Here is a 27,733-nt window from a genome sequence, read left to right on the forward strand (position 1 = left end):
TATAACACTACAACAATTATTATCCATTTAGTAAAATTTGATAAGGACTAAATAAGTGAATTTTTATTTTTTTATCTCTTTTGAATAAACATATTAATTCAAAACTGGTTAACTGTGTCATTCTTAAGGAAATATGTTCTATGACCAGTTAACTTATGCATATAATTGACTAATTTTAATATTTCTAGAGCAAAGTAAGACGACAAGTAAGCCTTTTCTACACAATTTAAGGAAGAAGTTTTTATACAAATTAATGCTAGAAATGTAATAAATTCTCTGCACATCTGAGATAAAGCAATCAAATAAATTTAAATTTCTTTGTGCTTTGGCGACAAATTTAGTTCCAATTTCCTAAGTGCCCTAAAGAGGCAAATTTCTTCCCTCTGGATTTTCTTGCCATTTGTTTAATTTAAGTAATTCAATATAGAATACTTTGCATAAATTATGAATATATTATTTAAACGTTGTTTATCAAAAAAGCAAAATGTTCAAATGTAACACTTTCCATAAATTAATATAATTCTTTGGGTAAGAATTAAGAGAAAAGTTCCCCCGACTAAAATTTAATTAGCCAACGTAGAAACTCAATTTCCAAAGTACAATCGAACTTTAAGGGCTTAATTAAAACGGTAAAATAATAAAAGGGCTTTTGCAAATTTACAGTTAATTATTGTCATTTTGAAATGCCGAAATAACAATAAAAACCTTTTGAGAAGTAATATGAAATCTAGAGCCTCCTAAGTATTTAAATTAAGGTAAAAAGCAAAGTTGCTTTTATTGCTTTTAAAATGGCGTCCTTTTATATACAATAAAATAAATAATATTTTATTTGCCGCAGTAGCATTGATTTTATGTTTAATGTCAACCCCTATATTTTGATGTCGGAATATCGTGCGATGTATCTCGTCACGCACTTTTGCCTGTTCGTCTAGCATAAACGGTTTAAAAGAACACAGATGACGTTTCTATGTGAGCTTTTTATAGATCGTAATATTTTGACTCTATTTGGGCCAAGTCAATTACCCCTTCAAAACCCGATCAGAAATGAATAAAATAAAACCAGTTTTTGCAGATAATTAAAAGTGTCATCACCAAACATGTATAAATTGAATGGCAGTAATTGAAATTTAATAATGCAAACTTTGAAGTGATTGACTCATTACGAAACCAATTTTTGGATGTGGATATATAAAAAAGCGACTATCAAAACCAATGCATATCGAATTTTATACGAGTAATTTGAGCTTTAATAAAATACTTTAGTCGAGCAAAAAGAGATAGCCATGCTAATTTAGAATTTAACCAGATTTATTAAATTTCGTAAGTACAATGCAAAATAATATGCTGTTTATTTTTAAGCATAATGGCTTTTGATTTAAATGTACAATTTTAAAATATTTCGCAATATTTAAGGGAAATGGGGATAATATTAAAAAGCAGATAATAACAAATAATGTTATAACGTTAAACTTGTTTTCTATCAAAACAAACATTGAAAATAATGCAAGTTGTGTTATTCATGGATATGTATATTTGGCATGGCAAAGAAGCTTAAAAGTTATAATAATATATAAACTTAATATATAAACAAATTAAAAAAAAAGGAAATCCTGCTTATTGCAGTTTTACATAATTTGTAATTTCACAGCGAAATATACGTTTTAAAGGAAACATATTAAACATAAATTTAAAAAATATGTATGTTATATAGGGAATATCTTTATAATACCAAAATTATACAAATTGAAAGTTTAAACTTTCGAAAGCTAAAGGCAATGTTTTGATTTTTTTAATTTCCATATTTAAACCCAATAGAAAATCTATGGCATTACAACTAAACTCAGATCTTATTAAGTCTTTATATATATTTTACAACTTACTCTAACATAGACCCTTTATATGAGAATTTGACTATTTGATTTTTTTATATATTTACAAATTAAAAAACAATCATCAAATCCCTGTTTCCTTAAGTTACATAAATTTATTTTATTAAATAGCTAATTTAAGTATCACTTTTTAATCAACAAGCAGCTAAAACAAGTAGAATTATTATAAATGAACAAATCTTAAAAAACTGGCACTCGTGTCCATTTACTTTATGCATAAATTTGCAAGATTCTACTATATTTTAACGGTTTTCGTATTTAGCATTCATCAAAATAGAAATATTATCTAGTGTCAATATTAGCATTGTAGGTTTTATTACCTTCTCATTATTCTTTTAATCCTTTTTTTATCATTATCATTTTAGTTTAAAATTTAGTTATCTTATCATAACTAATAATAAGATAACTAAAAAAAGGAAAATGTAAAGTAAAAATCAACTTTAAAGTAAATATTAGGCCTTTATATAAATATTGTTGTTATTTTCTATTAAAACCCAATTATACCAAATGATATTTCTTTTATTATGATTATTTTTTTGTAAAATACAGTATAGGATTAACGACATAAAACTATTAAATTTAAAAGAACGATTATAAAATATTTATCTATAGTCAGAAAAAATTGGCAAACTATTAATTTGTAATTAATATTGAATTCTTAATTTATCTAAATCATATTCAGATTCATCTTCTTATAATTATGAAACTGTTTAAAATAAATTTGAAAATATTTTTTTATTCCTACTGGTAATGACAACGTTTACTTTCACGAATTTAAAATATGAAAGGGTTGAAGCAAGTAAAATTCTTAAATATATAAGCTTTAATGTAATTTGTATCATAATTAATGAGGTTCTTAAGCAAAAACATTTTTTTTAATTAAAAACAACATTTAACACAGTTTTATGGACTAAGGGATGATCTTTAAGTTTTCATTTAATTATGTCATCTTAACAAAAAAGATAACAGACCCTAATTAGGGAGTCTGAGATAAAACAGCATGTTGCCAAATTAAGTTTTGTTTGAGTTACTTGATTTACGTTCAATTTTGCTCGCATTTATTAACAGTTCTGGTTTAATTTGGTTTCTACTGTGAATTTAACGAAGTTTATTTAGTGAAATAGTTGAAAAAGTTTACGTTACAAAATTGTTATACTGCTGTCATTGTTAACAATTAATTTTAACAGTAAATTGGGGCCGTACGGGCATCTATACCAATTAAGTTTGCCCATATTGGCAATTTCCGCATGCCAACCGTTTTGTTAAAGACTTAAAAATCAGTCCTTCTTAGAAAAAGGCTCTCGAAGAATCGATATCTTTTCATATAGCACAATGGGCTATAACATCAGGTAAATAAATGCGTTTTGTGTACATCACGTGAATTACAAAACTGCCTCTATTGAAAAATTCGTGTCCATTAAATTCTTGTTTAAATATTAGCAGCCAGTTTACTATACTGCACTGACGGCGCCTTTTTGTAAATGATTTATGAACCACTTTGACCTCTTGTTAACTCTCGACCAATTGTTCTAACAAAGGCAAATTATTGCCTTTTACTATTTGATTTACTACTACAATACCCCGTGATTTTTCAACTATTGTTACGAAATTAGAACTGTGCAGACTAAAAAAGGCTTTTTTTAATTGGGCAAGATTAAATAAACGCAAACAGTCACAAAAAATTAAATTTAATTAACAGGGAAAAAAGTTATCATATATTTACTTATTCAAACACAGTAAAATATTTTCGTAAAGGTGTTGTGTTTAAGTCTCAAAGCCTAAAATGTTCGCCTTTGATCTTTATTACTTACAGATTTATTTCAAATTAACCCAATATTCTTTAAAATGAATATAAAAGCCGAATAGACTACGAATATTCGATTTTTCAAGAGCCTGGAATAAAAGCTCTTTGTAATTTAAGTTAGTCTTAAAATTAAATCTATATTAAAGTTTTATTATTTTTTGAGATTTATATAAAGATTTTGAAAAAAAAATTTAAATTTAATTAAAAATAAACCGAAAAACCAGTATACAAAATGCTTAGAGGAGATTTTTTAAATACTAAGTTTTTATTTATAATTTAGATGTAATGTTTCCTATATACGCATATATTTGAGGATGTGAGTGTTATATTGAATGGAATATTGTTCACTGAAATGTAATCCCCAATAAATATGAAAAAATTCCAGGAGTATTCCTAAAATAGTCAAATTTTACAGAGACTCTTCATGATGCTTGTAAAAAAATGCTTGATCTATGTATTTTTTTGGTGTGCTTAAATAAAATTTTAACTAGGAATAACCCTAATATTAATTATAGGTATTTTAATTTTTTATGCATTGCAAGGGTTCCCTAAAAGTAATATAAGAATAAATTAAGAAGAAGTCGCAACCCTGTTCATTTAAGTTATGCACTTAATTTGCAATTTCACAATAAAATATATGTTTTATACACAATTTCATGATAAACATGTATTTGAAAAAATATATTTATATTTTATATAGTATATTTTTATATTATCCGAATTAATGCAAATCATGTGCATTAAAATTATTGTTGATTTGTTGTGTAATATATGGCGGCCTAAATTACGTACAGTATTTAAAAAAAACAAAAATTTATTTTTTTGCCATTAACAGTCAAAAGCGTAATGCTTGATTACGTTGGCCGTTTTAATTTATTTAGATTTCAATCCAATACAAAATATATGGCATTCCAGTAAAACCAAAGTCAGATGGTAAGATCGAGCCACTCTGCTGGTATGGGAAGTATCTTGCATAAAAATAATATCATCTCTAATAACACCTTTCCAAAGTCTGACTACTCGTTCCAAAACCAAATACACATACCTCTGACCTTTGCTGAAGTGGTATCAATGGTATTCTTGTGTCCATCATTATTTCTCCCCAAAATATTCTTTCGTTCCTCCTTTATATTTTGGAATGAATTTCACAACCTGAAATCTAACTCGTCTGCCTGAAGTTCTGAGAACCCGTGTTCAAAGATCATCTGAACGAAAGCGAACTCTGGTATGTAAATAAGGAAATTTTTCCAATTTTTATTAGTCCTATTTTGATGTTGAGGACACCAGTCTAACCGGTCTATTTTATTTTGCCTTCTTTTGTATCTTCTGCTATACAGACCTCGAAGCCTTTTTCTGATAATTTTAACGGAAACACTAACACAGGTACCATCCAGAAGTTAGCGTTTTATCTCCGGATTTGAAACATTAGGATTTCTCTTACAAATATGGCATACAAAATGGTCCTGTTGTTTGAGTGTCGATCAGAAGGCTTCTATTTTTAAATATCTGTTATAGGTTTTGGAAACTGCTTCTTGGATCACATCTCATTTAACAAAAGCAATTACTTCTCCTCGTTGCACATCTGTAAGTCTGTTAAAACTAAGTCAGAAGCAAACTAAATTTGCCGCAATTGGCTGTGATAAACTAACAAGACAATATATCAATTGTCATAATTATTATATGTTTTAAATATTTGTATGTTTTATTATAGTAGTACAAAGTGACACATATTTTACTAATAATGTAAGCAATTCTGATTTACGAATAAAGAAAACCCAGATATGAATAAAATTTATTATAAATACGATAGAAATGGCACTAAAACGTCAGAAATGTATTGGTTGATATATCCAGAGTGACAGCAACCGCTCCATACTTTACTTAAAACGTAAAAAAAATTAAGAATAAGAATCTTGGTATGTTTGGTTCTTTTATTAAGCTTAAAAGTAAATATGGTAAATATCTTACTTAATAAGGTATTTTGGGCTTATTGTGCTAATTCCCCAGTGAAAATTTCCCAAAATATTATTGCCTCTTATACAAGTATTTTGAGTCTACTTAAAAAGGTAGAATTAAGCTATTTAAAATTCATTTAGCTCAAAAACTGCATCTTGGTGATACTGAAAGACGTGTGTTTTTTATGTATGTGGCTAGCGTAAAAAATTACTGCTTAATCCAATTTTCTTAAGAACTTAATGTAAACCAATGAAAGTATATTTACAAACTGTATCATTTTTAACAGCAATAATAAATCTATTTGTAGCCAAAATAATCCCCGACAATTTCGGGAAATTATTTTTATTTCAAATATAAGAATATAAAAGTGAGTTTTTTAAATGTGAGAGTTTAAAAGTGGGAGTTTTTTAAATGTTTAAAATAAATTTTAACAATTTCCGGATTTTCCTAGCATTCTCATATTATTTTAGGCATTTCAAATAAAATATCGTTTTATTCTAGGATTTTCGACTTTTAATTACGTCTTAATAATTTTTTTTTAATTAAATTTTTATTTTATTTTTTAAGTTTATCGAACATTTATTATTTCAAGTATTTGTAATAAGGTTCCTTTTATTTCGGAGGACTTCTGAGAGGATTTCGGAGATATTCTTCACGCTTGATAAGCTTATCAGGTTTAATAATTTTTTTTTTAATTACTCCAGACATTCAAATTAAAGTTTTGTTTTATTCCAGGCTTTTAGAATCAATATTCCAGATGCTTGGAGTAAATTTTTATGAGTTCCAGACATATACGGTAGTTCTGTAGGTTTTCCAGAAAAATGGATTATATTTTTTTTCATAGAAATTTAATAAAAAAATTTTTTTCCAGAGATTTCAATAATTTTTATTTTCCCGAAATTTTGCGTAATTCTCTGTCTTCCCGGCATTTAACATAATTTTCTTAAATAATAGAAAATGAATTTGATGTCATTAGAAAGAAAGCTTAGAAAATCTAAAAAATCATTTAAAATGACTGAAAAACATTAAAAATATTTGAAATTCTCGGAATACAAAAAAAAACGTTGATTACCTGAAAAAACTAGAAAATAACGTCAAATGCCTGTAAATTATAAAACATGATTCCGAAACTTATAAAACTTCAAAAACATTTCAAATTCATGAAAAGCTCTTAAGTATGATTGAAATAATAAAAAAAAATTCAGGCACAAGTGCGATTTAGCCTACATTTTTCGGCAGGTATTTATAAAAATCTTGGATTAATGAAACTCTTATCGGAGGTTCCTAATATCACTTTTAAGATCGAATTTTGAAAACTAGTTAGTAGGAAAACATGATACCTTTAGAAAATTACGATAAAGTTTAGTTTCATCATGATGGTGCTCCCCCACACAATACAGGACAAATTTCAAATTATCTGACAGAAAGGGTTGGTGACAGGTCGATTGGAAATAATGGTCCTGTAAGATAGCTGACAAGGGAAACACTGAGAAATCATCAAGTTTTCTTTAAGTAAATAAATTAATTTAGTCACAATTAGTTAGCCACAGTAGATTAATTTATTTATTAACAGTTTAAATATTGTTGCTTTATCAGTTTATTCACAGCGCACTGCGATAAATTGAGTTTTTTCAAAAATATAGGTTTTTGAAAATAAAAAATATTACTTGTAATAAATAAATAGTCGTAGATACAAAAAATGCAAAAACCAAAGATGGCACCCATAAGTTGTTAAATGTTATATTAAAAATCTAAAAACACTATCATGTAGCACGAAAAAAGTAGCAATACAAGTTATTTAAAAATCGAATAAAAAAATAAAATCGATTTTTCAAAATTTCGATTTTTTTCAAATATCTTCGAAACCATTGGGAACTTTTGATTTTTTTTAAATTGCCTCTTATTAAGCTCAAAAATTCTCAACTTTGTCTTAATTTAACCATCTTCGTATCTCTTATAGATTCCGAGATCCCCATGTTGAGGGTCAAAATTGAAACGTAGAGTGATTCCATATGGGTTTGGTTGTGTATATATATGAATACTGTTTTTATTTCGTATTTAAATGTGTTATTTTAAAATATCTCATAATGCTGTGCAAAAATGGGAATATTAATAAAAAGCAAATGTTGATAAATAATTTATGTGTGTATGAATTATTAAAAGTAATGTATAAATAGATTTAAGAAAAGTGATAATCTTATCCATTTAAGTTATGCATTACTCATTTTATTACGCAGGTAGAATTAAATAACAATGTTTAAAAAAAAAGTAAAATAAAAGAAGAATTTTTTAATTAAAAAAATTTCAAAATAGAGTTTGCAAAATTAAAAAAAAATGTTTTTTGCTTGAATCAAATTTTTTCTTAAAACATTAAGAACCATATTTTCAACATTAAATCAATCATAAAAATTACATAAGCTGATACCAACCAGGTTTTAACAACATTTCAAACAACAACCCCAAAGAAGAAAAAACTACATACCGTTCTCGATAAAAGTATCATAAATGACCTTCATGAACACTCATTGAATACCAAAAATTCACTTAGCTTTGGCCAGTTAAAATTCGTAACGTGTTCTGCTGACACCAAAATAAAAAACAAAAAGAAAAAAATTAAGGGACTTCCGCTTAAAACCCGAATAATGTTCGTAGCAAGCGCGTGTTATGGGAAAACGGTTCCTTCCAGAAGTTGACTGGTCCCTTCGGGGTGAAATGCCGGCGCCGCACTGTTAGTTACCGGCCGGAGCGCCATATGATATACCAACCCTCCGCTTTGAAGTTCTGTCTGTTCTCATTCGTTTTGCGGCTGTTCTGTGCTACCCTGCATAGCGATTCATTCGATGCACTACCCCTCCCGACTTGAGTGTGCTTGTTTTTTAAATGTGGGTCTAAATTATAAATTCTGTGTTGTGGGTGGTATTATTAAGGGTTAATATCGGGAAGACTACGGGAGGTTTTAAAAAAAGAAAATTGAATTTTAATTATTAAATTTCTATTATTTGGCTTAGTAGTATAATTTTACCTTTAAAATTTGTATTAATATATATGCAAACTCAAAGTATTACTATCTTATATCTACAGGATGGCCCATCAAAAACGGTTCAACAAGGTTAGGAGCCCTTTTTAAAAATTTTTTTAAAAAGCTCTTCTAGCGTTGATTGAATAAATTTAAATACCTATTATTCAATCAACGCTTCTAGTTTTAACTACAGTATGACAGTTTTATACTGTTAGCGCTAGTTTTTAGAGGTTCTTGATTTAAAAAACCAAAACGCTCGCACCCGTCGATTTTTGATTTTAGAAAAACGATTTCTTGTTTAAATTTTCAACCCCACCCCTTAGCGGGGGCGATATTCACCCTTAGTTTTTAAATGGGAAGGGGTGTGTTGTGATAAATCTTTTCAAAGGGCATTCAATTTTCTTTACAATAGCTTAGTACTTACGCGTTATCTTATTAAATGTTGAAAATGTCCGCCGTTTACCTCCATACAATAGTACGGTAACTGTTCAAAGTGTTGCCAGACATTATGAAGAAAATAGGGCAAAAATATTTGTTGGCATTCATGAATGATGCGGTTCTGTAAATATTCTAATGATTCAGATTGAGTGGCATAAATTTGACTAAATTTGACTACTAGGAAACGTTTCATCCAGAAATTGCCTTACTCAACCTCAGTCAAACTGGTAATGCGTAATGGGAAGGAGCCCCGTCTTGCTGAAATTTCGCATTTTCTTCATGGTAGCATTGGTCGTTTTCCATAATATCAATGCTTGGTCGACGGCATTCTTCAATAGGTCTAAGTACATATCTCCATTTAAATTTCCTAATAACAAAAATGGTTCAATTATGTGATCACCAAAAATACCAACCCAAATGTTTAATTTTTGAGGGTGTTGAGTATGAACCTCATGGTAGATCCTTGGATTCGTCTCGGACCAGTACCGACAATTATGACGATTAACAGTGCCATTGAGAAAAAATTAACATTTGTGTGAGAAGTAAACATTTAAAAGATAGTTGGGATTATTTGAAATTATCTCACAAAACTGTAAACGGCGGTCGTTATCATCTTCAGTTAATTCTTCAAGAAGTTGAATTTTATATGGGTGCCATTTATTATGTTTTAGAATTCTCTGTACAATGGTCCGCGAGACTCCCGTTGAAAAAGTTTTCTGGTACTTAATGTAGGGTTAATACTAAATTTACCGAGAACACCGACTTCTACTGCCTCATTTCTCACAGGATTTTCAATATTCCGTTTTTTATTTACCACCTAACCAGTTTTCCAAAATTTTCCCACTAAATCTACTATGTAACCATGATATACGTCTTTATATGCATGTTTCTTATTAAACAAAGTTGCTGCTAGTCTTGCACATCGATTGTTTATAAAGTATAATTCAATAATTTCCACTCTCTCCGCAATAGAATAAACCGTTTTTATCGAATCGAAAGAAAAGCATAGAAATAACTAATTTACGTCAATTTGTTTACTGAAGATAAAGTCAGATTGTTGACTGATTTTTGATAGTTTAAAAATAATTTTTTACTCACACACCTAAAATATCCAGTAAAATGTTTAGAATTCGATTGTTTGGCGATGCATAGCTCAAATATATCAGCTTTCATAATTCTAGCCCTCATGTAGGTAGTTAATGTCTTGCTTGTCTTGCTATTGACAAGCTATTAGCATATCTTATCTTTTATTATTTATATTGCATTTGCTCTTTTTTCTTTTTGTTCTTTAGATTCTCTTTAAACAATTTTACCCTTTTTATTTCAAATTCAGTGGTATTGGTGAAATTTTTAGATCTTCAACTTGGTTGATTCTTTCGATCTGGGTTCCATCCTAATATACTTCTTTGAATAGAATCTTTGAATAGAAATAGTGTGGCTGATCTCTGTCCTTACTTCACTTTGTCTTGGTATATATAATTAATCATGTGCTGACACTATCTAATATCTATTTCTATTTAATAGTGCGAAAATTGTATTGGATGGCGTATACAGGGAGTGATGTAATGGCTGATATTTTATTTTTTGCATTAAGCTGAGTTTTAGGATAGCTCTAATTGTTCTGCTGTACTCTGTTAGAAGTTTATTTTTCATCTTTGTATTGGATTCTGTCATTTTCATCAATAACGATACATCTTGTTGCTTCAGTGATTTAATGGTTGTTTCCTGAATAATCTGGATGTTAACTTAATCTTGTCATTTGTCTTTGATGACACTCCCTTTAGTCATGTATGTCATGTTGTATGTCTCTGCTAAATTCTAGTTGTTTTATGCGTTTTTCATAATTTTTTGCCATAAATTTCAGGTCGTTCAGGTGTTTGGGCTTTATTCTTGCATTTATATCCAATATTTGTACTATTTAAAATCGAACTTAACAGTAATTATACGATACAGAAAAGCAATAGGGACAGAGACTTTCCTTGACAAATACCAGTTTTATTATAAGGAATTTTTAAAAAATATTGCATACGGTTTACCGTTCTAAATTTTGTTAAAAACTACTTGTCTAATAAAGTTCAACAAACCGAAATAAATGATAATATTAAACATAATTTAATGAGAAATCGTCTATTACAGGGAGCGGTTTTGGGCACAATCTTTTTTAGCACTTAAAGAAACTCACTTTATACCTTGAGGTACGATTGTCATTTGCTGATGACACAGCTCTAATATTTAGTCAAAGCAAAGCTCGAATACGAATATCAAATATCAAAATCGATCAAATTAACAAGCAAACAATTTTTTTAATGATTTACAATGCTTTAATAGAAATATTATTAAAATATGGGAAGAGGCATACATATATCTACATAATTATATTTAAACTAACGCTAAGGAAATCTAATTTATACTTCAATAGTCTTTATTTATTTAATATTAAAATCTGCATAATTTTCTTGTTAATATTGATTTATTTTTGTAATATTTAGGAAATAATGTAAACTTCATTTTAACAAATACATTTGTTTTAAAATAATATGGTCTGTAGATTGTTATATTTTATGAATAAATATTTAAACCTTTTATTAAAGATTACTAACATATGGCAGATCTAATAATAAATATTATTTATACATGCATACAGCTATTTGGTACCTAAGTAAAACACTAAGTTAATTAATAATTAACATGTAAAAAATATTTCTTGAAAATGCATGATGAAATGGCTTCTTAACTCTTTTAATGCCTTAGAAATATTCTGTTATTTCTTTCATAAATTCTTAAATATTTCCTATAACTTTCATATAAATTAATAACATTGACTTGACAAAAAAAAATTAAAAAATAGACAAATATTAATTAACGTATTTTAACTCAATAAATATTTCGTTACAAACTTAATTAATACTGAATTTACTTAAAATTTTAAGAGTTTAGAGACAAGGATAATTTTATCGGTTTGCAAAACTTTAAAGTAAACTCTTTAAAATTTAAATTACAACTCCGGGTCTTGAACAGAATTGTTTTAGCATCTTCTTTGCTCTATTTGGGTTTATAGCCCTGAGCGTTTTAGAAACAGTTGTTAATCCAGTGTAGAAGTAATTTTACGCGAGACGTTTTTTTTTTAGAGCTTAGACTGAAAAAAATTGTTATTGGTACCTTAAGAAAGAAACTTAAAATGAGTAAAGTATTTTTTTAAATTTTTCATGTCTTTAAGTAATTTTGAAAAAATAAACTTTCTTTTTAAATGGAGGTTAGGCTAGATTTGTTGTGAGGTTTTAAATGCGAAGACCATAATACGTGAATTTAGGTCAGAACCTTGAAAAAAAACCTTAACTTCTATTACCCATTAAGGAAAGAAAACAAAACACTTATCTAAAATAGTAGGGTTTGGCAATAAACCGCTTCCTTTCATTTTTAGACCGGAACTCTCAGGGCCTTAATATGAAGATTTGGCGCCAGAGCTTACAGTCGTAAAGATTGATCGAAAGTAATTTTTTTTTGTAAGAGAAATTTAACTTAAATTTATGATATTGAAAGGTGAAAATTTACAATATTTAACATATAAGAAAGACCAGTAATGAGAGAAAAAATATAAAAATTCATACGAAATTAAGTCACTTTGGTAAATGAATTCAACTCTTACACTCTACTTATATTTTAAATGACTACCGGCAATTATATAAGCTTGTTTGAATATTTAATTTCTTTTTATTAATTAGATGCCTTTTGAATAAACAGAGGCCATTTTATTACTTAAACTTCCCATTATTTTTTTTTAGAGTCTACAATAATCCTAAAACCTTTCTATTTTTTCATACGCTAGGCTTAGCATAGTTCTCAGTAATAAAATATAAATAAAAAAAGAAACATTTTACAAACCCTGATAAAAACCCAAGTTGTTCTTTATAAAAGTTGGGTTATCAGATAAAACAAATATAGCAACGTTTTGTTTGCACAGTGGATGAAGCATATCCACAATACAGCAAAAATAAATAGGAAACTGAAAACTCTACATGCAAAAACCATCAGTATGGTTTTTATTGAATCTTTGAGATAAGCTACATATACTGCAAACATGACCTACATTTTAGTTAACTTTTTAAAATAAATATTTTTATTTACCAATTGACCATTTTTATATAGTCTGTAAAAAAGACAGGTTTTTCAGATTTAGCAAAAAGAACAGATATATTAAAAAGTTTAATATATGTATATAGTTTAAGATTTATCAATAATGTATTTAAAAAAAAATGTAATTTTTATTAAATTATTTATGTGTAGACAGGACTACACATTATTAATGAGTTTTCTAAAAGAAAAGTAAAAAAATAAAATAGTTAAATTTGGTACAAATATTATATAGGTACGTGCAAGAACTACAATAGTTAGCATGCCTTTATAGGCATAAAGAATATGCTTTTGCTTTAATTACTTTGAGTATAGAGCGTTAGGGTTTAGTTTGTCTTAAATTTACATTACCTTTTTCAGTTTACTGAATATTATTACCCATTACATGACATTATAACATACCTTTTGTTTATGCATCTGAAAATCGTTCCGCCTTTAGAATTGGTGCTGTATTAAATAAGGAAAATATTAGGCAAGATGCAAGTCACGCGGTAGAAGAATCTGTGGGTAAGGTACACCAATTAAATAATTTACATCCGTACAAAATGTAAATACTTGTGTGAAATATTGTGTGAATACGACCCGGATCTAAGAATTAAATTTTGAAAGGAATTAATTGAAAAGTCGAGGATTAGTTCTGACTTACATATAAATATTTGTTTTACTGACTAATGTACCTTTTTTTCAATAGTTCTAATAACGAACATAACTTTAGGTATTAGTCTACCGAAAACTCGCATGTTTTCAGAAAAAGACACAAGTATTTAAAAAAATAAATTAAGTATGGACGGACATATAGAGTGATACTAATGGAAAAAGGAACCAAAAGAAGATCGAACTTATTTTCATCAAGATGTAAGAGACAACATTTAAACGATATATTTTCAGATCAGTGAATTCGAGAAAAAAGTGCAATAGAATGGCCATGCAATAGATCATCAGATCTAACATCCTTTGATTTTTTTTTAGTCGACAATTCTTTTAAAAACATAACCAGATAATTATCAGGCACGCCTTAAACCATATTGAAATTTAACTTTTTTTAAGAAGTTGAATCTATTAAAAACGTGAAGCATCTTTTAATAGCAATCGCCAGTGATTTATGGATCTCAGATTCTCAGATAGGTTTAAAAGTCAAAAAGTGGCAAAAAATTTGATTTTGTGAATGTGAATGAGAAAAGTGGTGTTTTTTTCGGTTCTACCGCATTCCATGATCCAAGTACGCCTTGAATCATATTTAAATTTCACCTTTTTAAGTAGTTGAACCCCTAGAGATGCAAAGCAATATTTCATAGCAATTGTCAAGGATTTATGGATCTTAGATGGAGTTAAAGGTCAAAAAGTGGACAAGAAGTGCATTTTTTAGGTTTCTTCCATTTTTCATGATCCAGGCACGCCTTGAATCATCTTAAAATTTTCTTTATTTTAATAAGTTGAATTTATTAAAGACGTAGCATTTTATAGCGAAAGTCAAGGATTTATGGATTTCAGATGGGTTTAAAAGTAAAAATTGCATTTTTCGTCTCACCTGTATCATTAGTATAGATACGTTAAGCATCATCTTATAGCGATGGTCAACGTTTCATGGGTTTCAGATGTGTTAAAAAATCAAAAGTATTTTTTCGGATTCTATCGGCTGTTGTGTTTTACCGCATTTCATGGTCCAGGCACGCCTTTTATCATCTTGAAATTTGTCTTTTGGTTAAACCCCTTAGAGACACGAAGCATCATTTCATAGTAATCGTTAGAGATTCATAAATCTCAGATGTGCTTAAAAGTCAAAAAGTGAGTAAAATGTACATTTTTTAAGTTTCTTCTGCATTTTATAGTGCATGCACGCCTCGAGTCATCTTGAAATTTTACTTTTCTCAAGTAGTTAAACCCACTTGAGACGCAAAGCATTATTTCATAGTGATCGTTAAGGATTTATAAATCTCTAATGGGTTTAAAGCACAAAAAGTAAATAAAAAGTGCATTTTTTCGGTTTGTTCTGCATTTAACCCATGATTTATTATTGTAAAATAATAATAAAAATTTTTTATTATTGTAAAAAGAAGGTAACTTTGTACAAGAACAGTATTTAAAAATATGAAAAGCAATTTTCAAAATAAATTATATTTTTGTTTAGCCCAAAATTGAGCATCTCATTTATAACATATTATTTTACAAAAGTTAGTACTTTTTTGTTAATTTTTTTGATCGTATATTGAACTTAAAAAATAGTGCTGATGAATAATACTTGGAAAGACCTTTAATTTGAGGTATCACTAATAAGGTAGTGTAAGTATACAGGGTGCTCGAAAAATAGATGGAGATATTTCAATGGGTGATTCCTTGTAAAAAAATATGTGACAAAGTTTCTATAAACATGGGTCCGGAAATGCATAGTTTTCAGGATACAGGATGAAAGAAGTCGTCCATATTCTCAAAGAGACCCTGATACAAATAAATCAAAGGAGAACAACACTAAGTCTCGGTCTCAAAAATTCTTTAATTTGTTAGAATGGCGACACGTGTTTCGCTCCTAAGACCATCATCAGACCTAAAAAACAATGTAAACAAAACCAAATAATATTACAAAAAGACCTTAAGGTAAAACAAAAAAGTATACCTCAAGTTAAAAACACTCCCGACTGGGTCAAATATAGACACACACTGAACGGTAAAATATAAGTTTAAAAACTGACGTCACAAATATATAAAAAACAATAACATAGATTTTAAATACAAGAAAATAATAAAAAAGTAAAAAGGAACTATCGAGATTTGAACCTACAACCTTGCAGCAAGACTGTTACTTTTTGCTGCGTTGGTTGACCGCTAGGCCACACCGTTCATGCGACAGCTTGGAAAGAAAGGAGGAGACTACAAGATGTTATTAAAAATGAGTCCCGGCTCAAAATTGAACACGTCGTTAACGCATATTAAAACTGGACTCTTCTTCGCTCTTGCACTCTCTAGCTTCTCTAGAAGATCCAGCTTTTTGCCCTTCTGGCAGTCATGAACCACTGCCACATTATTGGGGTAGGAAATATTATGACCTGTTGACCATAAATGATTGGCAAACGCTGACTTGGTCTCGACAATATCGGTGGCTTTAAACTTGTTCACCAGACCTAGATGTTCTTGTACCCTTGTTGAAATTTTCCTCCCGGACTGTCCCACATAAATCGTAGGGCCATCGGCACAATGCAAACTATAAACTCCCGATTTCGAAAGCGGATCTGGCTTATCCAATGGTTTAACCAGATTTCGCTTTACGGAATTAAAAGTCTTAAAAGCGATTGAGATGTTAAAAGGTTTAAAGAATTTCGCCAGCCCCTGGGAAATACCTCCAAAGTAAGTTAAACATCTAACATTTTTATTATTACGTTCCCTTTCTTTTTTGTTTTACTTTAAGGTCTTTTTGTAATATTATTTGGTTTTGTTTACATTGTTTTTTAGGTCTGATGGTGCTCTAAGGAGCGAAACACGTATCACCATTCTAACAAATTAAAGAATTTTTGAGACCAAGACTTTGTGTTATTCTCCTTTGATTTAAGATACAGGGTGATAATTTTTTTTATATTATTTTTATATTAATATTAAAAAAAATATTTACTCGATTCTTTTGAAATTTGGCAGTATTACTTGTTGTATTAAGAAGCTAATTTAGCCCTAATTAGATTAAAATTATAAGGTCCAGTGGCGTCCCGGGGGACATCTTAGCAAATATTATTGGCAAAAAAATATATATAATTGACTTTTTTTAAAACTTTAATATTTGTTGTTTGAATAAGCATTTAAAAATACAACTTTTTGGTTTTTTATATTTTTCTCATATCTCACTTCGTTTTCGAGAAAAAAAATAAATACCGTTTTATTGCATGCCACTGGACAAAATTGGTTTATTAATTTTTGGTAAAAAAAATCACCGGTGCCTTGGAAAATAAAAATCATTTCTGCATGGAGGTTTGACATTGACAAGTCTCCTAGAAAAATAATTAATATTAATAAACAATTAATATTTTTAAAAAAATGTATCACTCTGTATCTTGAAAACTGTATATTTCCGGGCCCATGTTTATAGAGACTTTTTCTAATATTTTTTTACAAGGAATCACCCATTGAAATATCTCCGTCTATTTTTCGAACACCCTGTATATGTAAGACTTGGGACTTGGGATAAGGTGTTGGAGAGCATGGAACCTAAGGGATTGCTTATCCCATGACTTAAATATAATAGTTCTTCTTTTCCCTATCTATAAAACATTTGTACCAAATTTGGTTCTTTTAACTTTTTTAATTTAAAAGATATTCACATTAAAAATTTTCAATTTGACAGTTGTATGTTCTAGTAAAATAACTTCTTGCTGATGCGTAGCCTCTGCTCATGTATAGATCAATTTTAGTAAAATTTTATAAAATTCATTATTAAAGTTTAATTATAAAAATAAGGATCTATTATTAGGAACACATTAATAAGAAGTACATAAGCTAATAATAAAAAGAGGAGCGCAAAAATTCTAAAAGCCTAAAATTTAAGTGTAAAGACTGTACTTTTATTTTTACTCCAAAAGCATTGACAACGTTGAGCGCCCTGGATCTTATAAGTGACACTAATATCATTTTAAACTTTTTTATTCTTTTCGATTCACGAGTGATGGGTTTAAACCTATTTAAAAGGTCAAATTTTAAAAATGATCCAGTTAATTGTTAAATTTGAAAAGCTATCAATAATCTTGGTCAACATAATATTAATATGGTAGTGAAATAAATTAATAGCATTTATTGGATCAGAGACACAGGATTAGTAGGAAATGAATTGATAGATAAAGAGGTCAAGGAAGCAACTTTAGCAGATTGCATTTAGTAATATGATTTCATTTATTCGAAAGAGGACTTCTGGAATTTAGGCAAAAAAATATTTATCAAATACATGCACCTTTAATAAGAACACCGTTTAGCAGTTATAGTATGGCTTTCAAATATAACTGTTGCAATATATTTAACAGACTAATTCAGATTTCTAGTGGGTTATGGTGATTTTATTAAATATTTACATGAAGAAGGAACAAAGGGCTCGTATATATGTGACAACCAGTCAACTGAGGATTTTAACGATATTTTGTTTTTATCTTGGCTAGCTTCCTATGTATCATACTTCAAATGGTAGATGTAATTGCGAATGAAATAAAAATAGAATTCATTATTTTTCTAAAATATTTAAAAATATCCAAAAGAAAAATATAACTTTCAAAAATACATTCACTCTTGATGTTGAGCCCTACTTAAATTTCTGATTTAAAATGTATGAAAATATCTACAATTTGGCAACTGCGTTCGCCTCATCCTAAATTGCAACCCGTGCTGTTGAGACGGGAGACGAGAGAGACACACGAGAGAAATCGAAGCGAACGGCAAACGATCGATAAGCATTTTGTTATTTTAAGTCATAAAAGTTAATAAAATCGAAGTATAAAAAGTATTAAACGTGTATTAATCCAATTAAGTTGTGTGAGAGGACAGGTGGTCCTTCGGAAAGGTGAACCCTCCCTGGAAAGAAAACCGCAATCCAAAACACTTGAATAATTTCAATTATTTGGTGATCCCCTCTGTACTTCGCCTTTAAAAAAATGTCCCGCATTGGCTCCACTGCAAAATCTCTCGTATTAATCACTCTTCTGCATTGTTTCTTTTCTATTCTCTTTTTGGAAGTCGGATCAGCTACACCATACAATATTATACTGCCCAGTAGTATAATTGGTTAAATGCCATAATGGCAACACATTTTTTATGATAAATGGTTCTTTTGCTAAAACAAATGGCTAAATGTGTAAAGCAGAAGAAACCGAAAAAAAGAAATAAAAATAAATCATTGTTCTTGTTTGGCAATAAATATATTTTTTGTATTATGTTATACCTGACTGTAGCCACTGTCTCGATTACTTACAAAGATCAAAAGTTTGTCCCCGTCATTCCAACTCGTTTTTTTCTTTAAAGCATCAGAATCTAAATGGCCCTTTATCCACTCGGCACTCGTGCTAGCAAGACAAACTTAGATAAAGCCTTTTTAAGAACTTTCCATTTAAAAAAAAACTTCGACGACATTCCTTGTTTATCGGGAACTTTGCCGTCCATGCCTTCTCGCTTCCTATTCTTTTTATGTACTTTTTGGCCTTGTATCGATATATGGAGGCTTAATTAAAAAAAACTTAGGTTGGTTATAGCAAAAGATTTATTATAAAGTAGCAGGAAACCTAAAACCAAACTATTAAACTAAAGTAGCTAGGGCAATTTGTTAGCGAATTCTGCATCGTAAATTTTAAATAAAGGTCAGGACGGATTTAATGTGCTGAGTGTACTGATTTGTAGTTCTGCATGAGGGCATTTATACTTAGTTGGTATTTACCATTTGTAGAAAAAGAGAAAATGCACGTCACCTGTTTAAAACTGAATTTATGAGGTACATACTTTACTAGCGAGTAGTAAAATCACAACAAAAGATATACAAGATGTCTTAAAAATTGTAATATATAACCATATATAATCGGGATAATCCAGAATGCAAGAGATGACGCAATTTCTAAAGTCTTTGTCTACGGTGGGAAACTGCTTAGCCGCATCTAAAGGACAATACTGAATTGTTCTTGCTTGAAATTTATATTGTAGCTCAGTCGGTCGGGAGGCAGGTAGATATTCCGCGAGGTATAGAGGAAAACAAAAGGAACTTCGATGTATCATTCATAAAAAGATTACGTGGGCGAGAACACAAAAAACGAGAACTGTGACATTTTTACGGTTTAAGTTTTATGGGTAGACGGGTTGAGGAGAGCAATATTTTTTAAAGGAGTGTTTTTTACTTTGCAAGTAAAATTTTGAGCGTTTTATATTGAAATTAGTATACATGCATAATCTTCATGGATGTGCTGGCGTACTTTATAATTTTTTAAGATAAAAAGCAAGTAAATTAAATAAGCTGTTGTAAATTGAAAAAGATATCGTTGTTCGTCATCCATAAACTTTTTCTTATGAGATTATTATTCTATCCATAGCGACGGTGAACGTCCTTTTGATCTTCATCAATTTACTTTTCATTTTATGATCAGCTTCTCAGATTGAGGTAAGTTGATATTCTAGTTTGTGATGGAAGGGTCCAGATACGAGTGAGTTTCATGATCTATTGTATGCCAATGGATTTTATAGTTCCACAATCTCCGGTATTGGTGATAACAGTTCCAAGGTATTCAAAGTGATTGATTGACCACTTGATAACCGGTGACATGAGGGCTATTAATAGTACTATCAACAATCATTACTTTAGCCCTTTAAATTATTCTAGTCTGTACAGTCTGCTGCATTTATCTAGCTTTTTCATTATATTAATGAATTCATGCTTTTCTTTTGCTGTTATTAGGGTATCATCCGTGTATCCTTCAGCTTCTTAATTATTCTGTGGTCTATAGCGATGTGCTTCCACTCTTCAAGAATCTCCCTAATAATTTTTGAAATTAAAACAACAGATGTATAAAACAAAAACACGTCAAATGATTTTGCCAAATAGAGTGTTCGATGTTTGGAATTCGTTACTCGTAGATGTCATAACTGCTTATTTAGTTCATAGAGCTATACAGAATGTACATTTTTGGCTTTTATCTAATAAAATAATAATTTATGCACTACATATATTAACGAAAAAGGGAGATAAAATGCAGCCTTGTCTCAAACCAGCAGAAGTTGAAGAAAAGATGTGATTAAAGTATCGTTGAGTCGTCGAGTTCAACCTATACAGTACTTTTTAAGATATATCAAATGCTTCAATATTTCCATCTTGGCAAGAAAGTTTCAGAGCTTTGATCATTTTATCTTGTCAAAAGCCTTCCTGTAGTCTACGAAACATGTGGTTCTGGTCAGCTCCAAGTTGTCCAGATCTTCTGATATATGTTGTGTATGATGCATATACTTCCTTCCTAAATATTGTTGGTTCGAGTTCATTGCTTAGGTCTCTAGAGTCGGACTGCAGATCATCTTGGAAGTGCTCTGTGCAATATTTCTGCCACACACTAGCGATACCTTTTGCAACCGTGATTACATTGCCCTCGTTTTCCCTGATGATGTATGTCCTGAGTTTAAGCTCGCGTGCCAGGTATTTTACTTTACCATATAATTCAATGTAGTGATTTTCTGTTGCACGTCTTTTTGGTTCAACACATATTCTGTCTATGTGATTGTTTTTGCCTCTTTTGCAGGAATATTTTATTTTATTATTAATGTTTCACTATTTCTGAGAGCTTCTTGAGTGGTTCAGGAGCACTAATTCGTTTGGTCTTTTCCATTGGGAGATTTTCATGTATAGAAACGTCGTGGATAGTGTTTCGTGCATCGTGGATCAATATAAATACTCTTTAAAGAAAATTTTAGGCTTTATAGCCTGTTGGTGCTATACCGAGTTAGTAAATTATAAATATTTTTGATTGCCCGATTTTGTAAAGTTTTTATTGGTTTTATTAAAAACTGTGCTGTTGAAAACTATACACTTCATATTCGTCAATAATTAAATATGATAAAGAATAAGAGAATAGTAAATACATCTTAGCAGTTGTTCGGGAACAGTATAAGAAAGTAATTTTTAAACAATCCAAAAATCAAGATATTCAATAAAACTTAAGTATTTCATTTTATGAACTTTGAAAAGCAATGATTGTTTATTCGATATTTTTGAGAGGAAGCAAATATATATACAGATACTGTTCAAGGAGATTTAAATCATGTTTTATTTTCTCTTTTATATTTTCAAATGAAGAACCGCTATATACCAAAACATCGGCATATAATCTTAAGTTGCCTTTTAGCTTCATATGTCAAAGAGAGTTCATATAAATAATGAATAGAATTGGATTTAAGATTGAGTCCTGTGGCACATAACTCGTGACTTTTAAGGTAGAACTGTGAGTATTGTTAATAAAAAAAAATTGTTTTCATTTTGTTAGATAGTCCCGAAACCACTTATAACAGAATCCACGTATAAAGCTTTTTGGCACCTTATTCAATATAACGTCATAATGAACCGCATCTTTTGGGAAGTCAAGAGGCACTATCGCTGCTTTTCTTTTTTACTATTTAAATTATCTTGTAAATCGAATATTAAATCATTTGTAACTTGTCTTTTAGTCTTTGTCACCACCTTTATATAGGACCCACCTTGACGATTTTAATACCCATAGAAATACTTCCGCTTTTAAGAGATCGATTTATTACCTGGCAAAGTACAAGGTGTCCTAAATTCGAGGTGACCATTAGGATCGCGGAAACCATAAAATTTTCTAAACGTCATTTTATTAAGCTCCAAATTGCGCAACCTTGCCTCCATTTAACCGATCCTGTAACTCTTATGGTCTCCGAGATTCTAATTCTGGGATACCCTGTACAGGAACCAAACTGACAGTTTTTCACTGACCGTTCATCAACACTTTATTCACTTTTTTCACAACTTACTTCGTAAATTAGTCATATCCAATCAGTTATCAATACGAGAGTCAGGTTGCTTCCGCGCCAGTTCAGATCTAATACTTAGAAAGTATTTATTCATATATTTACTAACCTCAGTGTTGCCCCTTATAGTGCTTGTTTCAGTTAAAAGTGAATGGCTGTTATGGCGTTGTTACCTCTCGTTGTTTGTTAGTACAGAGTTAATAACTTGCCATATTTTATTGTATACTTTTCCAAATTCTCTCGCAAAGTATGAGTGGTTTACTTATTTTTTTGAACTCTTTGACTTGCCAGTTCAACTCTTTATGCTACTGGAATTTGGTTCCTAGATATTGACATTTTCTTTTATTAAAATAACCGCTTTTCTTCATTGCATTGCGAATTATATTCTCAAGACCATAAAACCACACTTCATTCTTTCAAAAGAGCTTTATAGTTTTCTTGGAATAGGTTGTATTAAATGTGATACACTAAATAATTGATGTATAGTTTTTATTACAACTTGCAGATTCTGTAAAATTGTATTTATTTAATTTAGGTCGCGAATTATGGCTTTATAGTAAACAAATTTTTTGTCATATGTTCAATAATTATTGTTTTACTGAGACAATGACTTATGTATCAAGCAATTTGTCAGAAGCTGATCTAAGTGTTAAGGTGTTCTGCGTAGGTAGAGATTCATTAAAAAAAAGGGACCATGTACTTTTCCAAGTTCTCTCGCAAAATATGAGTGTTTTGCTTGTTTTATGATTTCTGACTTGCTGGTCCAAGTCTTTTATTACTTTTTACGTACTTTTTTTTCGTAGGAATATTCTTTCTGGATATTGTACTTTCTTTTTTTTTAAATTAATTCCTTTTCACTAAACCATTAACCACTCTTTCTAAAAAGCTTTATCGTTTTCTGGAAATAGGTGGTATTAGATGTGAAGCACTGAAAAATTGAATCATAGTTTTCACTACAATTTGCAAAATCTGTAAAATTTAGATCACGAATAAAGGATTCATAGTTAACAGATTCTTTCCCATGTTCTATAATTTTTGTTGAGTATTATAAACATTTAAAACTTATGAATCATGATCACTAAAAGAACTTCCAAATATCGACTTATGCATGAATGCATTTGTCACAACATGATCAACATGAGCAAAATGAAGGCACACAAAATTCTTTACAAATATCTGTCTTATAACTACTGACTAAAAGATCTATGTATAGATGATCACTGAATAAAGATAATTTCTTGGATTTTAGGTTTGGCAGTTTTTCATAAAGCAGCTGTACGGTGGTGTTGTAGACCTCTTTTCCACCCCTTTGCTCTCTATTTACAAAAGATTTATTGAAACCGGTTAAGCCATAATACTATGACTCAGCTTTTTGTAGCCAGATTTCTGTCACCATTATCATAGATGTATCCACACTAAGCTTCTCAACCTCAACACGTCACCTCAAACTGAGTATGTGCATTTTTAAGTGAGTTCATATAACGAATATTTGCGCGCACACATCACGGTTAAATGTGCTATTAATCCGTTTGCAATATTTAGGATAAAATATCTACGATATTATTTTTACTTGATATAGAGGCCATTATTTTAAAAAGGTGCTGTGAAGATTTTAATTGTAGCCTTGGCTTTTCAAACTAAATTAATCTATATCATCCTTGGACTAATCCTTATTTAGGAAAATGTGGCTTGAATCTTAATGAAGACCAAGTAAATTTAATTCCAGTTTACCATTGATATTTCTAGCTCCAATTATTGCATACTTTAATTCCTTTATGCTAAAAAAAGAGGAGTATAAGCTTATTTGGGTTGTCGCTGGAAATTTTCTTAACCGTAAAAGCATTTCCAAGCACTTCAACTTCTAGTTCTTGAAATATCTTCTTTATATCTAAAAGTTCATCTTAAGACTCTCCCAGACTTATAAATACCAAATTATTTTCTCTATACTAATTAATAGCTTGTGATCTCTTTCACCTCGTAAAATATTTCTTTAAGTCTTTTATTTGAGATTTAAGTTTATCATGTTCTTTTTTTAACTGCTTGTTTTGTTTGATAAATTGGGTTAGAGGTTTTTGTAATTCCTTTATTGTATTACAGTTAATAACACACATGCTTGGGGGACCTGGTAAAAGAATTTGAATTAATCATACACAGGAGAAGTTATAGAGAAGGCACAATTATGGTATGGGCAGAAATTTGTCTTGAAAGTCGAACCAAGCTCGTTCTTCTGGATCGTTTCTTATTAGCAGATCGCTTTTTAGAAATGTTCTAGAACCTTTTGTTGTCCCAAAATATTGGTGCAAATTTTGTTTAAATGCATGATAATTCCACTACAGACGCAGCTAGAATCAGACGAAATTTTTTGGAAGAACAAAACATTCGGGTTTTAGACTGGCCAATTCAATTACCCTATCCTATAGAGCTTGCCTGGAATATGCTTTAGCGAAGTGTTCTTCAGAACCAGAATCAGTTTCAAAACCAAGATCAGCTGTTCAAGCTCTTCAACAGTTGGATAGTAATTTTCCAAGAAGTCTGGATAACTTAATCCTTAGCATGGAAAAATTTAGTAGAGACACAATCAACACAATTTAGGTCACATTCTATATTGATTTTTTTCTTTTAAATTTTTTCATAAAATTTTGATCAGTATTTTGATAATTAGGTCATACAAAAAATTTTTAGTTTGAAAGTTTTAGACAATTTTGTAATCCAATATCCCTAGATTTTTGGAATGTGTGTATTTGGTTGTTGTATATTTTGCACCTAGCAACTCATTCTCTAAATCCTCATTGTTATCTTCTCATTATTACTAAATTGTGCCAGATTTTTCTTTGACTCTATGCCATGTATCATTAGTATCTTTATTTCCTTTTTTAATACTTGCCGAAGAGACTGAATGATCTGATAAAATAACAATTATTTTCTTCCTTTTTAGAGGCTGTGGTCCTTCACTTATGCTCTATATATAAGAGAAAATATATAGAGATATTATTGTACCGTTGAAATCTATCTTAGACAAAATCTGGCTCAGTGAAAAAACCCCGCAAGACTTTAAAAACGCCAATATCATAAACATTTACAAGAATAAAGGCTTTGCGTTTGACTGTAACAACTATCGCGGCATTTCATTACTGTCGATAGCAGGAAAGATTCTATCAAAGATCTTAGCGGATAGACTACAACCAGTAGTGGAAAAACTTATTCCAGAAACCTAGAGCGGCTTTCGGCCAAACAGAGGAACCAACGATCTGATCTTTGCACTTCGCCAACTTCAAGAAAAGGCGAGAGAACATCTGGCGAAGGCCTTTAATTCGGTTAACAGAAAGGTCCTCTGGTGCATTTTAAAACGTTTCGGAATCCCAAATAAATTCGTCTCAGTGGTCGAAAATTTACACACAAGTAATCAAGCACAAGTGCTAGTAAACGGTGAGCTTTCCGAACCGTTCTCCACTGAGACCGGAGTTAGGCAGGGCTGCGTCCTGGCTCCTATTTTGTTCAATGTTTTCCTTGCGGCGCTATCGATCATTGTTGACAGAAATCTAACTGCTAGAGGGATTGGAATCAGATATAGATATGATGGAGGGCTTTTCAATTTAAAACGTCTTAGAGCTAGAACAAGAGTGCGTTTTATCACGGATCTTCAATATGCAGATGACTGTGCGCTGATTGCGTACACAGCAGAAACTCTTCAGGAAATTGTTGCTTCTTATGCCTGGGCATACTAAGCCTTAGGTCTAAAACTAAACGCGTCAAAAACCAAGCTTCTTATAACTCCTGCATCAGATAATCTTCAGCTCATACAGGTCAATGGCGAGACTTTAGAGCAAGTTGAACGCTTTAACTACCTAGGTAGCGTATCTAACTAAAAAAAGCGTGCAAAACTAAACATAGTCGACGAAATAGCAAACAGAATTAGCTCTGCATCAAAAACGTATTGGAGTATTAAGGATCGAGTGTTTTACAATCATAATCTGAGTTTTAAAACGAAAACGGCGGTATATAGAGCAATAATTGTACCAACGCTATTATATGGCTGCGAATCATGGATTCCATACAGACGACATATAAAGGCTCTTGAACAATTTCAGCAACGGCAACTGCGACAAATGATGAGAATCAGATGGTTTCATAAAGTTTCTAATAATGAGCTTCTGCAAAGATCAAACTGTATAAATACTGACACTATGGTACGAAGGGCAAGAATGAGATGGCTGGGTCATGTATACAGAATGGACGAACGGCGCTTACCAAAATCTCTTTTGTATGGAGAACTAACAGAAGGTGCAAGGAGGCCGGGAGGCCAATACAAACGCTTCAAAGATGTCGTCCACGATGATTTAAAGCTATTGGGAATTGAAAACAACTGGGAGGAGATAGTCAACAATCGTGCCCAATGGAGAAGAGCGAGGTCCGTTGCTCCTCAACCGACTAGAAGAACCCAAAGACCGGCTCTGCAGGAATTTCCGTGTGATGTTTGTGGCCGGATTTGCAAATCTCGCATAGGATTGTTTAGCCATAGAGGACAAGGTTCATAATTTACTAATCATATTACCGATTCTGGCAGATCTTTAAAAATTTCAATAAGGTATTATTATAAATGGAAAATCGTGAAAAGATTACAATAATTTATTACTTAAAATATAAAATTAATAACATCAAGTACATACATGAAAATGTAGCGACCCATATAAAAAAAATTTTATTACACCCTAAATCAAAATAACTTAGCAAGAAGCATACAAATTTTAGAACCTTAAAACACAACAACTTATAATTAATTAAGACATGACCCTCCAGAATGGCTTTTTATCTCAAAATTTGTTTTCAAAAGTCATACAGCACGTCAGCACTTGTACACTTTCCCACACAGCAAAAAGTAAACATAAAAACCCCCTCGTTTATTCCATTTATTTTCACTAAGCCAAACGCGAAATTTATGTTCAGATGTCAAAAGCAAGAGCTGGGTCAAACACTCCAAATACCTAGAGAATGAATGCCGCGATTCAAATGGGAGTATAATGATTA

General features: G+C 30.4%; 1 protein-coding gene across 8 annotated transcripts in view; it reads right to left on the reverse strand.

Moving 5' to 3' along the window:
• The window catches only part of LOC126737802 (apoptosis-stimulating of p53 protein 1), a 413,921-nt gene that overhangs the window by 107,287 nt on the left and 278,901 nt on the right, over positions 1 to 27,733 (reverse strand). Inside the window, exon 1 of one of the 8 annotated variants that reach the window (XM_050442858.1) lies at positions 8,132 to 8,365. The exons of 6 other annotated variants lie outside the window; for them this stretch is intronic. Coding sequence is in view for 1 of the 2 variants with exons in the window: in XM_050442861.1 (XP_050298818.1) it covers positions 8,132 to 8,152 (21 nt within the window). In the remaining variant the exon portion in view is untranslated. Of the gene's footprint in view, positions 1 to 8,131; positions 8,366 to 27,733 lie in introns of those variants that run through there. One more of the 8 variants, XM_050442861.1, reaches the window with a different exon arrangement.

This window comes from Anthonomus grandis, chromosome 6 (genome assembly GCF_022605725.1).
Source record: "Anthonomus grandis grandis chromosome 6, icAntGran1.3, whole genome shotgun sequence".
Classification (NCBI taxonomy): domain Eukaryota; kingdom Metazoa; phylum Arthropoda; class Insecta; order Coleoptera; family Curculionidae; genus Anthonomus; species Anthonomus grandis.